This window comes from Apodemus sylvaticus, chromosome 22 (genome assembly GCF_947179515.1).
Source record: "Apodemus sylvaticus chromosome 22, mApoSyl1.1, whole genome shotgun sequence".
NCBI lineage: Eukaryota > Metazoa > Chordata > Mammalia > Rodentia > Muridae > Apodemus > Apodemus sylvaticus.
Genome location: NC_067493.1, coordinates 48,634,042 through 48,650,665, shown reverse-complemented (window position 1 = coordinate 48,650,665; position 16,624 = coordinate 48,634,042). Strand labels below are relative to the sequence as shown.

Sequence of the window (16,624 nt, the reverse complement as noted above, 5' to 3'; positions counted from 1 at the left end):
AAAGGAAGGAAGGGAAGGAAAAAAGGAAAGAAAGAAAGAAAGAAAGAAAGAAAGAAAGAAAGAAAGAAAGAAAGAAAGAAAGAAAGAAAGAAAGAAAGAAAGAAAGAAAGAAAGAAAGAAAGAAAGAAAGAAAGAAAGAAAGGAGGGAGGGAAGGGAAAGGAAGGGAATAAAGGAAACAGGATGAACTGAGCCAGCAGCTGTCCTCCTCCTCCTCCTCTTCCTCCTCTTCCTCCTCCTCCTCCTCCTCCTCCTCCTCCTCCTCCTCCTCCTCCTCCTCCTCCTCCTCCTCCTCCTCCAGTCTGGATAGGAAGAGTGACTCTCACACCGTGTTCCCATCCCTGCCATTTCGCAGCCTGCAGAGGAAGCCCGGGTGTTATTTACTGTTCAGAACAACGGCTGCTCACCCCTTCATGCGCTCAATAAATAAATATTTACCAGACACCTACCACCTGCCAAGTCCCGAGACCTTCAACCTCAAACAAGATAGTGTGTCCCCTGCCTTCTCCCAGGCCTCCGCACGCCCTTGCTAGGGGACGTGGGAGCCGGTGGGATGTTGGGGTAGGGGTTGGCAGGGAGTGGAAAGTCGTGCTGACTTTGGGGGTCACAGAAGTACTGAGAGGAGTCTGGGGAGATGGCATGTATGAGGACCCCACCAGGCGTGGTAGTGTGTCTCTAATCCCCGCACTATGGGACTACAAGGGAAAAGATGTCTGAACTTTCCGCCCGGTTCTGTGCTCCAAGCGCCACGATCAGACTCTTGTTGCTCTTCTGTCTCCAACCTACTAGACAAGGTTGAGACCCTAGAGTGTGTCCTGAGCCTCAGTTTCCCCAGACATAAAATGAGAGGCAAGATTCAGGAAGGAGCAGGTAACACAGGCGTCCTGTGTCTTCCATGGGGACGCGTGACCTCTCCCCTCCCAGGATTGACGATTAACCCCTGGCTACCTGGAGCCAGATGGAGATGCTTAGCTCTGATCTATGACTAGGACCCCACCCAACTCACCTCTGCTCTCACGTCAGCCCCTCCCCCATCCTTGACAATCAGCCAGTCTTGCACAAGGACAGAGAAGGCAGAGTCTCCATAGTACCTGTAAGATGAAATCTGGCGGAGTACCTCAGCTGTGGATGAGAATCTGCATTTATTATGTGCCTATGGTATACCAATAGCAAACTCCCAAGGCTCTCACACATCAGACACACTCTACCACAAGCCTCTAGGAATGGAGTCTCTTGAGTGTTTCCTGAAATGGGTCTTGTGTAGTCCAGGCTAGCCTTAAACTTGCTATGCAAATGAAGACAACACTGAATGTCTTAACTTCTCCCCTCCACTCCCCATGTTCTAGGATTACAACTGCACATACATATACACACATATATACACTGCATATACACATATATATAATCTGGGCCAGGGTGGTGCACACCTTTAATCCCAGTACCCGGGAGACAGAGGCAAGCAGACTTCAGTGAGTTCAAGGCTAGCCCGGTCTATATAGAGTTCCAGGACAGCCAGGGCAACACAGTCTCCAAAAACCACCACCACCACCACCACCACCACCACCACCATCATCATCATCATCATAATGGTAGTGGTGCTGATGGTGGATGATGATACCTTTTTGTTTTTTGAGACAGGGTGTGTCCCTATGTAACCCTGGCTGACTTGGAACTCACTATGTAGATCAGGATGGTCTTGAACTCAAAGAGCTCTTCCTGCCTCAGTCTCCGGGGCGCTAGGATTAAAGGCAAGAAAAAATATGTGCAGCTTGGTCTTCATGTGGGTCCCTGAACAATTAGAGCAGGGCTGTCTCTGACTCTGTTGCTGCCTTTGGATCCCTTTCCCCTAGCTGGGCTGCCTTGTCTGGCCTCAGTGGGAGAGGATGTGCCTAGCCCTCCTGTGACTTGATGTGCCAGGGTGGATTGGTACCACAGGGTTGGGGGGTGCTCCCCTTCTTTGAGGAAAAGGGGATGGAAGAGTGGGTGAGGGTATGAGGATGGGACTAGGAGGAAAGGAGGGAGGAGGCTGTGGTCAGGCTGTAATTTGAATGAATGAATGAATGAATGAATGAATGAAAATATTAAGTAATAGAAAAAGCCAAGTTCTGATACACCTGTAATCTCAGCACCCCGGAGGCTGAGACAGTAAGATTGCCGTGAGTTCAACATCAGAAATTGTTGCATAGCAAGACTGTCTTAAAACACACACACACACACAGATAGATAGAGATAGAGACAGAGACAGAGATAGAGACAGAGAGATGGTTTGCCAGGCATGAACACTTGTCACCAAGCTGATGACATGAGTTCAGTTCCCAAGATTAACATGGTATAAGGACAGAATTATTGCCAAAAAGACCTCTGATCTACACACACACACACACACACATAAACACATAAACACATGCACATACATACATATGCACACACAACATATACACATATGTATACATGCACATACACATAAAAACATAAACACACATGCACACACACATATATGCACATGCATATACATACATACACACATATACACATGAACACATGTACACACATACAAACACATGCACACACATGTACACACATGCACACATACACACACATTCACACATATATGCACATGCATATACATACATACACACATATACACATGAACACATGTACACACAAACACATGCACACACATGTACACACATGCACACATACACACACATTCACACACATACACACATATATGCACATGCATATGCATACATACACACATATACACATGAACACATGTACACACAAACACATGCACACACATACACACATGTACACACATGCACACATACACACACATGCACACACACATTCACACACATGCACACACATATTCATACACATGCACACATATACACAGAGATAATAAACAAATGCAATTTTTAAATTTTCAATGAAAACAGAAATGAAACAACAGATTTGGCACAGGGCTCCTATGGGGAGGCCGTGTGCTCCGTACTCAGAATGCAGAGCTTCGAGCCAGGCTCTGCTGCCCACAGGAGGGAGCTACACCACTTCCTAGCTGGGTGACCCTAGGGGCGTCAGGCAGCCTCTCTGTGCCTTGGCTTAGCTGTAGGGAGAGTTGCAGGCTCCTCTCCTGGTAGAGCTGATGTGTGAGACACCAGGGCTGCAGCTGGTGCTCCGAAGTCATTCTGATGGCTGTAAAAGAAGTCCCCTGAGACTGCAACAGAGGCGGCCAAGCCACTGTGATGTCATCCCACCACAGAGCGTACTACTACCTGGGCAAAAATCATTCCAACGATCCGGAACATGTTGGGAGAAACCAAGTCCATTGCTCAAAGTCACGCAGTTGCTGGCCGTGTTGAGGGAGAGGGAGGAGATGGGATGAGGGAGGGAGGGAGGGAGGGAGTGGAGGGGCTGGCGTGGACAGCCAACCGCTGATTGTCAGCCAGCTCCTGTCCCTGACACCTCAGGCCACCAAGCAGCCTCCATATCCAGGCCTCTGGGTTGCTCATTAATCTTCACCTTACTCCCCCCCCAGCCCAGCTGTGCACCCTGTTCCCAGGACAAAGGGACCTTTCTGCTGAGGTAGGTAGAGCCTCTGACGCTTGCCAATCACCCTGTCACAGGCCTCACCTCATTCCCTTCCTTGCATGACTTCTGACCCACAAGGTGAGAACAAGATCCGGCAGGTTAGGCCACCAGGGATCCGGGTCTTCCCGTGCACGACTCAGCGTGGCTCCGTGGCCAAGTTCAAAGACTCCCCATCCCTGACCAAGAAGTTCAGCCACTGGAGACCAGAGAATCCCACCTTGGGGCATTATTTCCATCAGCCTCCCTGGGCCATACCATCCTCTCTGGAAGGCCACTGTCCTGTGGTCACCGCGTCCTCTCAGTCTCCTGCCACCCAGCCCCCAGCAGCCCTCGGCTGAACCTTGGGTGTACTTGAGTTTGAAACCCTGGCAGAGACACTTCCCCCACACAGCTCATTCCCAGATCAAGGGAAGGAATCAGGTGCAAAAAGCTAATGTGACCACTTGGTCAGCCAGCCCAGTGACCAGGGACCAAACTCTGAGGGACATTTAATCTGGGTGTGCCTCCCAAGAGACTTAAAAACTCACTTATAACTAAACACTGGGTATAATGCTGCAGGCCTGTAATCCCAGGCACTTGGGAGGTGGCGGCGAGATAAGGATATCCTCGGCTACAAAGGAAATTCAAGGCCAGCCTGGGCTACATGGTGAGATCCTGTCTCATAGAACAAAACCCCCTGGACAGAGAAACTGAAAGCGCTTGTGACAGAGTTGGAAACATTGGAGTGGGGGGTCAGGGAGGCCCATGAAGGGACAGCCTGGGCTAGAGGAACAGAAGGACTGAAGTTACCACCCAGCTGCTCTGACTTCTGTATGTTGCTGCAACCCTAGGAGAAGAAAATACACACACACACACACACACACACACATCAAATTGACAATTGTGTCACCTCAGATTAAGCACCCACCTCACCTAAGAACAAAGCCACGTGAGACAGAATCAGGAAGGCTTCGACTGCACGTGCTCTTGGGGTGTGAGGTTTTCTGTTGCTGCCTTCTTCTCTCAAGGTGTTTGACCTGGGCGTCTCCCCACGTCCATCACAGGTCACCACAGGTCATGATAACCCCAGGGAGAGGCTCCGGCCATTGCCAGGTCCTGACCTTGGCTTGCTGGCTGATTTTTACACATTAGCAAAGACTGTTTGTCTTTGGGAATGACGCACAGTGGGAGTTGGGGAGTCAGCAACAGACAATGCCACCAGGAAAACCCAGGCGTGTTCCTGGAGGTCCCCACGCATCCAGCGAGGGTTGCAGCAGGTGACCTCAGGGAAAAGAACCCGACGGTTACCAGATCCTCAGCCAGTGCCACGGAGTTGGACACAGAGTCCAAAACAAGGGAGCAAGAGAGCGAGCAAGGCCTCATTGTTCATTTGACATGGGGTTTCTCATACTCACAGAAACCCACCTGCCTCTGCCTCCTGAGTGCTGGGATAAAAGGCATGTGTCACCAGGCCTGGCTTCTTTTCTCTTTAAAAGAATGTTTGTGTTTTTTTTTTTTTAATTGTTTTTAGTCTGGCAGTAGTGGCAGACAGATTTCTGAGTTCAAGGCCAGCCTGGTCTACAGAGTGAGTTCCAGAACAGCCAGGGCTACACAGAGAAAGCCTGTCTCGAAAAAACCCCCGATGATAATAATGATTGATGATGACGATGACGATGACGATGATGATGATGATGACGACGATGATGATGATGATAGATTTTCTATTTATTTGTGAGGGGGGTTTTATGTGTGTTGTGGCACACCTGTAGCGATCAGATGACAATCTTGTGGTATCCAGTTCTCTTTCTACTATGTTGGTCCCTGATATGAAACTCAAGTCACCAGGCCTGGCAGCAAGTGTCTTTACCCACTGAGCTATCCTACCAGCCTTTTTTTTTTTTTTTAAAGACAGACTCTCATGTATACAGGTCTAGCTTTAAATCCATTAAGTAGCTGAAGATGATCTCAAACTCCTGATCCTCCTGTCTCTGCCTCCCATGCTGGGCTTATAGATGTTGTCACCACACCTGGCCACTTTTTTTTTCCTCTTTAGAGGCACAGTCTCTTTCTGCATCCCAGTATGCTCTCAAACTTGCAATTCTCCTGCCTCAACCTCCCATGCTCTAGGATGATGAGCAGGAGCCAATATGCCCATTTGATGCCTCAGGGGCATGTTTCAGCAGCGGTTGAGTAAAACATGTTTTTGTTGTTGTGGTTGTTTGTTTGTTTGTTTGTTTGTTTGGTTGGTTGGTTGGTTGGTTGGTTGGTTTTTCGAGACAGGATTTCTCTGTGGAGTCCTGGCTGTCCTGGAACTCACTTTATAGACCAGGCTGGCCTCCAACTCAGAAATCCACCTGCCTCTGCCTCCTAAGTGCTGGGATTAAAGGCGCGCGCCACCACTGCCCGGCTAAAGATGTTTTGTAAACCAGGTTTGGTAGTGCACATCTTTGAGCCTGGTACCTCGGGAAGCAGAGGCAGGTGGATCTCTGTGAGTTCGAGACCAGCCTGGTCTCCAGAGCAAGTTCCAGGACAGCCAAGGCTACACAGAGGAAATCCTACAGTGCAAGTAAAAAACAAACAACAAAACACGTTCTGTCCACCTAAGGGTCAGTCCTGGCCACAGCACCAGGAGCAGAGAAGGCCGCGTGTCATTCCCGTTACCTGTCTGGGTTCCTCAGATGCAGCCGTTGAATTCTAGTGCTGTTCCATTTTCCATTGTAGGGCAGCAGCCCTGGAACTGCATGTCGCTGTGCACAGTGCTCTACACTCTGATGACACCCAAGAAACATCTCCGGAGATTGTCCAGCGCCCACCCCCGTGCAAAAATCACCCCGCCCCAGGACAGCTGTGCCAGATCCAGATGTGTGTGTCGGGGGGAGTCGAGGCGTCTGCAAACAGGCTGGCGCAGCTGCTGCGAGTGGGGTCTGGGAATCCCGCTCAGCTGGTAGAGGGCCTTCCCGGCATTCTCGAGGACCTGACTTTGATCCCTGGTACCATGTGAAGTGGGCGCAATTGGCACGCGCCTGTAATTCTGAAGGTGGAGGCAGGAGGATCAGGAGTTGAAGGGCATCTACAGGTACTTGGTGAATCAGAGGCCAGGCTGGGCTACATGAGACCCTGACTCAGATTTGATATTAAAAATGAAATCTAGACACTTCAAACGGCTCAGCCCCGTCATGGCCTGTCCCAGCCCAACCTGTCTCATCAGTTCTGTACTCTCTAAATACTATGAGTCCCCAAGTGTCCCCTGGGTTCAGTTCCCAGTGTCCTCAGCTACCTCTGGCCCTGGTGGCTCTCAGCAAACGCTGTCCTCCAAGCCTGTCCCCATCTACGTGTCTTGACACACGTGAGACCCACGCGCAGGAGGCACATAATGTGGGACCAGGACTTCGGTGCTCTGGCAATGAGATGTTGGTACAGAGAGCACACGGTGACTGCGTCCACACACAGGCTTTGTGTCATCCGTGTGCCTGTCGTCCTGGCTTGCCTATCCCCATCCCTGACCCATACCCGTGATCATCCCTGATGTGGACGATCAGAAGGAACAATAACACCACAAGCCAGAAAAAAGAAGCAGACAGGGGACTGCTCAGCTGTTAAGAGTGCTGACCAGAGGTCCTGAGTTCAATTCCCAGCAAAGCACCCACATGGTAGCTCACAACCATCTGTAATGGGATCTGACACCCTCTTCTGGTGTGTCTGAAGACAGCAATAGTGTACTCACATAAAATAAATAAAAATACAAATCTTTAAAAAAAAAAAGCAGATGGGCTGTGTGTGTGTGTGTGTGTGTGTGTGTGTGTGTGTGCACGTGTGAGTTTAACCCTGTGGACACACAGTCCTCTGTACACAGCCAGGAACAGGCAGGCCAAAGGCAATGGTGGTGATGATGATGATGGTGGTGGTGGTGATGATGCTGATGACGGTTGCTAGTACTGATGCTGATGGTAGGGGTGATAGTGTTGACAGTGGTGTCAACAGTGAACAGAGATGGTGATGATGAAGGCTACTAGCACTGACTGCCTGTTCAACTTCAAGTCTCTCACCTAACACCAGGCTCACGCACGCGTTCAAAGCCTGGAACAGAGGTATCCGTGTAATCCCCGTTTACACGTGAACAGAGGTTGTGGGGGCGAAGGCTCTTGCCCAGAGCCTTGTATCTAGTAACGGCAGAGCCAGGGCTTGAACCCAGATCCCCTTCATTTTAGGCACACACCCTTTTATATATGAAGAGGATGGCAGGGGGTGGCGGTAAGCAAGGAGTGTCAATCACAGGGCTGGGCGTCAACCCTCACCCAAGTCCCGCCTCTCACTATCTCTGAGAGCTGTGTCTCATTTCCGCTCTGCCCAGACGTATGGTGTGGTTTGACACAAATTTGGGGTTAGGTAGCTGAACCCAAGCTCAATACTCGCCCCCTCCTTCCGTTTCTTTCTATTTTGAGACAGGATCTCACTCCTTGATCCAGGCTGTTTTCAAACTTGTAGTCCTCCTGCCTCAGCTTCTTATACTGTGCTGGGATCGAAGGTGTGAGCTGCCGTGTGGCTGGGCTGTGTCTGTTATTCTGGGATTCACCCCCCCCCCCCAAGGACTCTGGCAAGGGCTCTTCAGTGCTGCACCACCCACAGGTCCCACAGGCCCTTGGGAGAGGAGTGTCTTCATTTGCAAGTGAAAAAAATAAATAAACCAGGGAGAGAAGGTGAGGCGGACAGAGTGTCGGAGGGCAGAATTGCAATGAAGACTAGAGACCAGGCCTGAATGCCCTCCCCTGTGGCCGCCCTGCCTGGGCTGGACCAGGGGGCGTGGCTTGCTGGGGGCGTGGCCCGCCTGGGCTCTCATTGGCTGCCCGGAGACTCAGCCCAGAGGATAAAGCCCTGGAGTATCCTGCCAACTTTCTACTCTCCCAGGACACAGACACAATCTACCCCTCTCGCTCGCCCTGTCCAGTTCCTCCTGTGCCGGGTATGTGGCCCCACGATTGACAGCCAGGGACAGCCAGAGCAGGGTACTGGGGAAGGGGAGAGGGACTGGGGCTCATCCAGATCAAGTCTCCGTGTTCTGATCTGTAAAATGGGACGATGGCAGGACCTTCTAGATCAGGACGTTGCGGGGTGGCATGTGACAGGCTGTGTGCTCGCATGACCCAGATGGCAAGGAAGAGGCTTCTGTCCTGGAGCCCATGCCGCACCGACCACCTTTGCCAAGACACCCCTGCGCCTTTTCTCTCGCAGGTCATACGGAGTACCCTGCCCGTTTTCCCAAAGGTTTCCAATGCTGCAGCCTGGGACAGGGACCAGGTGGGGCTCCCCAGCGCCACCTGGAAGGGGGCTGCGTGGTGGAAGCTACCCACTAGCCAAAGGCTGCCTCAGGTGGGCCTTTTAGGTCCAGAGAAGACCCAGTGTACCAGGACAGGGCTAGCTAGGACAAAGCAAACACGTCTGGAAGTACAATTGATGCGTGCCATTTTCCCCGACTGGTGGGCTTGCCTATAATCTCAGCGCTTGAGACTCTGAGGCAGGAGGATCACAACGAGTCGAGTCTCTCTTAAGACAGAAGCAGGAGGATCGCAAGGAATTTGGCTCTCTCTCTCTCTCTCTCTCTCTCTCTCTCTCTCTCTCTCTCTCCCTCTCGGCTTCTCACGGGCCCCAGGGTGACAGCAGCTGAGCCAGTGTCACCCAAAGGCTTCGTCATTGTCATGGCTACCGAAGGCACCTCAGAGTGGGTGCCGTTAGCCAAACTTGAACTTGCTGTGCAGCCCCTGCCTGTGTCAAGGCTCCCTGTCAGTGAGGGAGCTATGCGATGGGGTGGGCCAGGGGTCTCTATTGCCTCTTCCCCATGCCAGAAAAAAAATTCTATTTAAAAGGAAAAAAAAAACTGAGTTCGAGGCCAGCCTGGTCTACAGAGTGAGTTCCAGGACAGCCAGGGCTACACAGAGAAACCCTGTCTGGAAAAAACAAAACAAAACAAAAAAAAAGGAACCTTTCAGAGCTTGATACTGGGCCTCCAGGTCTTTTTAGTTTCTTGTTTTGTTTTGAAACAGGCTCCTATGTAGCCCAGGGTGGCCTCAAACTCCCCACATAGCCAAGGTTGACCTTAAATGCCTAATCCTCTTACCTTCACCTCCCAAGTGTATTACAGGCCTGCACCAAACCCAAAAGGCTCTTTTTCCCCCCAAAAAAATATGTATTTGTTGAACCCAGGCACGGCAGGGCACACTTGTGATCCCAGCAATTTGGAAACTAAAAAGGGAGGATCCAACATTCAAAGCTAGCCTAGGCTACATAGTTAGAACATAGTGCGTTTTTTCAAAAGCATGTGTGGGGTTGGGATATGGCTCAGTCTGTGAAGGTTTCCCGGAGAAGCATGAGAACCTGTGTCCATAGTCCCAGAATGCACATCGAAAATGCCGAGCTCAGCAATAAATGCCCGCCGTCCCTGCATTAGGGAGCAGGAGACAGGAGGGCCTCAGGGAACCTTGGGGGACCTCAGGGGGGTCTCGGGGGACCTCAGGGAACCTCGAGGGATCTCAGGGGACCTTAGGGAACCTCAGGGTTCTCTGGTCAGCCAGTTGGACTGAATTAGGGAGCCCCTGGCTCAGTGCAAGACCCTGTCTCAAAAAGTAAGTTGGCAGGCAACTGAGGAAGATACTGACCAGTGCTGACCTCTTGCCTCTGCACACACACACACACACACACACACATGTGCATATGCACATGCACACACGTGCACACTGCTGAGTGGTGTGGACCCGGGGGCTAGTCTTGAAGGTGCCCCATTTGGCCCATTTCTTTTGTGTCTGTGGACATGCTCTGCGCTCATGGGAACCAGTCAGCTGGGGTTGTTTCCTGGGGACTTTGCAGAAACAGACCATGACTGACCCCAGCCTTGCTTTGTCCCCATCTTGTGACTCATTCTGAGCCAGGCCCTTCCCCTGACCTTGCCCAAGACTACAGCCTAAGGACGTTTCTGACCTCGTGACCTTCTAACTTTTGGGGGACAGCTTTGAGGGCTTGGCCACCTACTTAGCCACTAGGTAATCAGAGCTGAGATTTGACTCGGTGTCCTTTCCTTATCATTATGGGTAGAAAAGAGGGATCATAGATCCCGGGAGGGCAGCCTCTCTTGACCCTCGGTATCTCCTCCCTGCCTCCAGCCATGGCCGCCCAGGAGTCCCTGCACGTGAAGACCCCGCTTCGTGACAGCATGGCCTTGTCCAAAGTGGCCGGCACCAGCGTGTTCCTAAAAATGGACAGCTCCCAACCCTCAGGCTCCTTCAAGATCCGAGGCATCGGGCATCTCTGCAAGATGGTACGAGGCAGGGTGGCATCCTGGCAGGAGGGGCAGCCCCTCCTACCTGACAGTCGTAGAGGCAGGCTTCCAAACCGAGGCAGGAAGGTGGAAAGTGAATGATATCCCGGAGTGCGTAGCAAGAACCTGTGTCTAAGGAATTAATAATGTTAGGGACTGGGGTTTAGACCGCTCAGCGGTTGAGAGCACTGGCTGCTTTTGCAGAGGACCTGAGCTCAGTCCCCAGTACCCACATGGTGGCTCACAACCACCTATAACTCCAGTTCCAGGAGATCGGACACCCTCTTCTAATTTCCAGGAGCAACTGCACTCACGTGCATAATATGATTCAAGATAAATAAATATTGGGCGTGAGAGATAGCTCAGTGGTTTGGAATGTTTGGGACTCCATGCATGTCCAACCATGTCCACCCCCGCCACCCCCCCACCCCACCACCCCCACCACCCGCATCCAAGCCCCTGAGTGGCTCACCTGTAGCTCCAGTTCCAGGACACCTAACGCTCTCTTCTGCCCTCTATAGGCAATACATGCAAACAGACACGCAGACACAGAAATAAGACAAATCATTTTTGTTTTGATTTGTTTTTTTGTTTTTTTTTCTTTTGTTGTTGTCGTTGTTTTAGAGACAGGGTTTCTCTGTGTAGCCCTGGCTGTCCTGGAACTCACTCTGTAGACCAGGCTGGCCTCGAACTCAGAGATCTGCCTGCCTCTGCCTCCCAAGTGTTGGGATTAAAGGCGTGCGCCACCACTGCCCGGCTAAGACAAATTTTAAAGAAATATTTTTTAAAGACAATAAATTTGGTCTGGAGAAATAGATCGGTGGTTAAGAGCACTGACTGCTCTTCCAGAGGTCCAGTTAGCACATGGTGGCTCACAGCCATCCATAACAAGATCTGATGCCCTCTTCTGGAATGTCTGAAGACAACTACAGTGTACTTACATATAATTAATAAATAAATCTTAAATAAATAAATAAATAAATAAATAAAAATTTTAAAACAAAAAAGAAAATAATTTTACAATAAGTTTCACATATCAGGGCTCTCTCTGGCTAAGGGGTGTCCACGCAGGTCCCCACAGACTGACACCTGCCTCCTTGCCCCAGCTAATATCCTTGTGGAAGAAGATACACCTGAGAGAGAGAGAGAGAGAGAGAGAGAGAGAGAGAGGTTCAGCGTAAGATGGAAGATGTCCCAGAGGGAGGGGATGAGCTAGGCTGGGACTTGGGGGCGGCCTGACCCATCCTCTCATCTCCACAGAAGGCAAAGCAAGGCTGTAAACATTTCGTCTGCTCTTCAGGTAAGTTCCCCGGGCGGCCTTCTTCCCCTTCCTTCCGTCGTCTGTGTGTTCTGCGGCCCAGCACCGGGCACCGCTTCTCTCTGGGGGCCCCAGTCTCTGCAGCAATGTATCCATTCATAGTCGCCCAGATTTGGGGTTCCAGGATGAGGCAGAAGTCACTCTGGAGATGAGCGGCCCCACGTGGGGGTCCCAGACCCTGCCTCCTGACACGCCCTCTCCACCGACAGCGGGCAATGCAGGCATGGCCACCGCCTACGCTGCCAGGAGGCTGGGCATCCCGGCCACTATCGTTGTGCCCAGCACCACGCCTGCCCTCACCATCGAACGGCTCAAGGATGAAGGCGCCACAGTTGAAGTGGTGGGCGAGGTGAGTGCAGACCCGTCGTGGAGGGCGGGGCTGACGGAGTCCTTCATCATCTCAATGTCTTCCCGCCCCCACCCCTGCAGATGCTGGATGAGGCCATCCAACTGGCCAAGGCTCTGGAAAAGAACAACCCGGGATGGGTGTACATCCCCCCCTTCGATGACCCTCTCATCTGGTAAGCCGGAGCCACCCTACTCCCTGCTGCCCATGCATGGTTTCTGCTCATGTGCAGGGGAGAACACACAAGCACACAGATGTACACACCAGCGATGAGAGGGTCCCTAGACACAGAGATTCGGGGAGATCGGCTCATCCGGGGGGGGCTAGGAACAAATGAGCACCAATGGAATTGACTCTCGTGTGCCAGAGTCTGTCATGAGCAACTGAAGCTAGGCCCCTAGGAATCCTGGGAGTCAGTGGGGAACGAGTATCCAAGGATGTGTCCACAGGTGGGTAAGAAATGGGGGTGTATCCACCAACACCCACAGCCATCTCCTCTCTCCATGAGGGGGTGTGTGTCTTGTCTCCTACAGAATCAGTGTCCTGTGAGGCCCCGGGCTGGGCAGCAGGGAGGTCAGAGGCCAGGTTCACCATGGCCTGGGATAAAGGAAATAGAGACCTTAGCTGGCATCTTTGGCCAGCCATTGTGTCTTCGGGAAGCCCTGGCCTGACCCTACCACTCTTCTCCTGCCCAGGGAAGGGCACACTTCCCTCGTGAAGGAGCTGAAGGAGACGTTGAGTGCCAAGCCCGGGGCCATCGTGCTGTCTGTGGGCGGTGGAGGCCTGCTGTGCGGAGTGGTCCAGGGTCTGCGGGAGGTGGGCTGGGGGGACGTGCCCATCATCGCCATGGAGACCTTCGGTGCCCACAGCTTCCATGCTGCTGTCAAGGAAGGAAAGCTGGTCACCCTGCCCAAGATCACCAGGTGAGCCCGGGGCACCTCTCCATCACACAAGCAGTGAAACTGGGACTTTAGTCATTTGCCCAAAGCCTCGTGCCCACAGGTGGCCCGTCTGGGCCTTGAACATCATTCCGTTCTATAGACAGAGCTTAAGTGATGTCAATCACTTCTTGAGGTCCTCACTCCTCACTTCTTTGCCGCCCTCTTATCTGGCCTCTGAAATGTGCTGGTCATAGCTGATCCTGGACACAGCAAGGGGGAAAAACACCCTCTTGGGTGCAAAGGACTTATAACCAAACCAAATTGAACTCTAGTTCTATTAGGAGCAACTCCTTGGTGCAGGAAGCCGAGTTCCTTGGGTCTCTTGTCCCATCACTCTGTGTTGACCTAGGGTCCAAAATGGCTGCTTTCGTACCAGCCATCACACCCACACTCCATCTGAGAAGAGGAAGTGAGAGCAGAAGGATGCTCTTAAACTTTAAAGACAAAGTGGAGCTGCTCCCCAGCTGACGGTGGGGGTCACACCCAGCAAACCAATCATTAGAGCTGAGATTGTTGTGCACGAATTGAACCTGGTCTGCTGGACGCCTTACCTAAGCCATCTCATACACAGTATGAACCGGCAGTTTCTTGCTGATAGGCCCATGGAGAGCTGTGGCTCACGGCTGCCACCCAGCATCCCAAGGGCGAATTGTCCCGCAAGCCCATAATCTGGGAAACGGTCCACGTCCAACTCTCAAAGTCCATTTGGTACCAAGTGTGGACTCTCTTTTGCATCACCACAATGTTGAACTCTCACAGGCCAACTGTCAGGAATCAGAGCTGTCTATACTTGTTCTCATCATGCATTGGGTAGAGCTTGGTCACATGGCCACACCTAGCTGCAAGGGAGGCTGGGTAAGATTTGCAGTAGGCATCCACGGGTACAGCTAATAGAGATTTCGAGGCAGAGGACAGCTTCTGTCATAGCTAGGGAATGCTGAATCAGTTAAGAGATTCTCCCAGATTTCTGGGCACCATGTCCCCTTTGGGACTGATGCTGGCCTGCTACCATTATTCTTTCCTGCCAGATGGAATACGGGTGACGTAGCCAGCACTCAGGCAGCCATTTTGAACCCTAAGTTAATATGACCCCGGGGCAGCTGTTGCCTCATCTCTGTTTCCCCATTCTATAGAACTGAGCATGGAAAGCATGTGACATCTGATCCTTTAGGAAGTTCAAATCCCAGCACCTACATGGTGTCTCAACCATCTGTCATGGGATCTGACACCCTCTTCTGGTGTCTGAAGACAGCTACAGTGTACTCATATATCATAAATAAATCTCTTGAGGGGAGAGGGAGGAAGGAAGGGAGAGAACCTAATTCATGGGACCAAGGAGTCCCTCTGGGAGGCTCCCTGGAAGAGGAGGCGTGAACAAAGCAGGCGGAGGTTACGAGCTGGGGGTGGGGACAGCAGGGTCTTCAGGCATCGGGGTCAGGCCAGTTTGATGCCCTAGACCACTGTGTAGGTTCCTGGGGCTGGGCAGGGGTTGCCCGCTCCCACCGCTCACCTGAAGTCCCTGCCTCTCACGTGCATCCTTCTATCCTGTCTCTCCCCCTGTGACCAACCCCGTCCTCACTCCCACCTCCCAGTGTCGCCAAAGCCTTGGGCGTGAACACCGTGGGGGCGCAGACCCTGAAGCTGTTTTACGAACACCCCATTTTCTCCGAGGTCATCTCCGACCAGGAGGCGGTGACGGCCATTGAGAAGTTCGTGGGTATGTTCCGTGGGATCCTTTGCCCTTCATTTTCTCCCTCCTCCGCCTAGACTGTCTCATGAATGAAAGCTAAAGCCAGTCCATGCTAAACACGAAAACTGCTCATAAAGCCACGAGCATGGTACTATGACAGCAGGGAGGACAAACTGGTTTTGAAAGTGCCAGTTTTGAGCTTTCTGGTAGCCAGGGTCAAAGGGAGAGACCCAGGGTGAGCCCGACTTTGAGATGATCTGTAATGCAAGTCCCTGGGCTCAGCCTGGAGGATGGCCAAAGGGAACAAGTGTAACGCACACTGCAGTTAACAATCTCAGTTTGCTGCCACACAGAGCAACCTCAGGTGCCAAGAACCCTTAGCGCAGGCTGTAGAAACCAAGGCTGGGTTCAGAACAAACAGTCCCAGCCACTGTGAGCTGTTGAGATCTGACTGGCCCCCTCGCCCGCAGACGATGAGAAGATCCTGGTGGAGCCCGCGTGTGGCGCTGCACTGGCCGCCGTGTACAGCGGCGTGGTGTGCAGACTGCAGGGTGAGGGCCGGCTGCAGACCCCGCTGGCCTCGCTGGTTGTCATCGTGTGTGGCGGCAGCAACATCAGCCTCGCACAGCTGCAGGCACTCAAGGTGCAGCTGGGCCTGAACGGGCTGCCTGAGTGACCTCTGCTGCGGCCCTGGCCACCCTCAGAGGGGTCGCCAGCACCCCTGAGTGGGGTGGGTGGGGATACTCCTGATGGTGGCCCACCCTCCTTTACCTGTGTTTATAATGTGCACTTTTCCATTGTAAATAATAAATATATATTTATAGAGCGAAGATCTTTCGAGCTTTGTTTGTTTTTGATATGGGGTCTATGTGTAGTTTGAGGGTTGATGGTCTCAAACAGGAGATCCTCCAGCCTCATCCTCTGAGTGCTGGAAAGACAGGCGTTGGCTACCTTGCCTTGCTCAACATCCCTCTACACCCCCCTTCCCTGGCTCTCAGAGGAGCGGGGGACTTGTGTCTCCCAGGGGACTGGTGTAGAGTGAGACCCACACATCCGTAAGTCAGGAGAGAGGACCACAGCTAAGCCACACAGGGTGGGGCACAAGGTAGCTGGGAGAAGTATAGGCAAGGCCACCAATGCTAACAGGAAGTCCTTATGGAGAGGACAAGGACATCCTGAAACACCAGCAGCCCCGCCCTGGTGTCTGGAAAACTAACCCTGTGCACGTATCTGTAGGACAGAGAAAGTGGAGTGAACCTGACACAGAAAACACAACCCCCCGACCACCAACAAAACTGAGAACACACGGCAGGCCTGGGCTGGCTGGGGTAAAGCCACCCACACATCTCAGGGCCTCTGGTCCACAGGCTGTGAGCTCTCTGGGCCCACACAGGGGACTTGGCTTCCTGTGGGTCTCTGGGTCTAGGATTTAGGGTCTTAGTGGTCAGCAGG

The 16,624-nt window shown here is 52.2% G+C and overlaps 1 protein-coding gene across 1 annotated transcript; it reads left to right on the top strand.

Moving 5' to 3' along the window:
* The first annotated feature begins 8,283 nt into the window (after window positions 1-8,283).
* Sds (serine dehydratase) lies at window positions 8,284-15,980 on the top strand. Its single transcript, XM_052168026.1, has 8 exons — window positions 8,284-8,531; window positions 10,723-10,877; window positions 12,138-12,177; window positions 12,405-12,544; window positions 12,625-12,716; window positions 13,237-13,464; window positions 15,075-15,199; window positions 15,643-15,980. Exons 2-8 carry the CDS (start codon window positions 10,725-10,727, stop codon window positions 15,846-15,848), a joined length of 984 nt encoding a protein of 327 aa, XP_052023986.1. The 5' UTR covers window positions 8,284-8,531; window positions 10,723-10,724; the 3' UTR covers window positions 15,849-15,980.
* Window positions 15,981-16,624: the final 644 nt, after the last annotated feature.

Excerpts from the sequence above, each read along its gene's own strand:
- Sds (XM_052168026.1), top strand. The coding sequence starts at position 10,725 with ATGGCCGCCCAGGAGTCCCTGCACGTGAAGACCCCGCTTCGTGACAGC. Across the intron at positions 12,717-13,236 it reads TTCGATGACCCTCTCATCTG|GGAAGGGCACACTTCCCTCG; the intron begins GTAAGCCGGAGC and ends TCTCCTGCCCAG. Across the intron at positions 13,465-15,074 it reads ACCCTGCCCAAGATCACCAG|TGTCGCCAAAGCCTTGGGCG; the intron begins GTGAGCCCGGGG and ends CCCACCTCCCAG.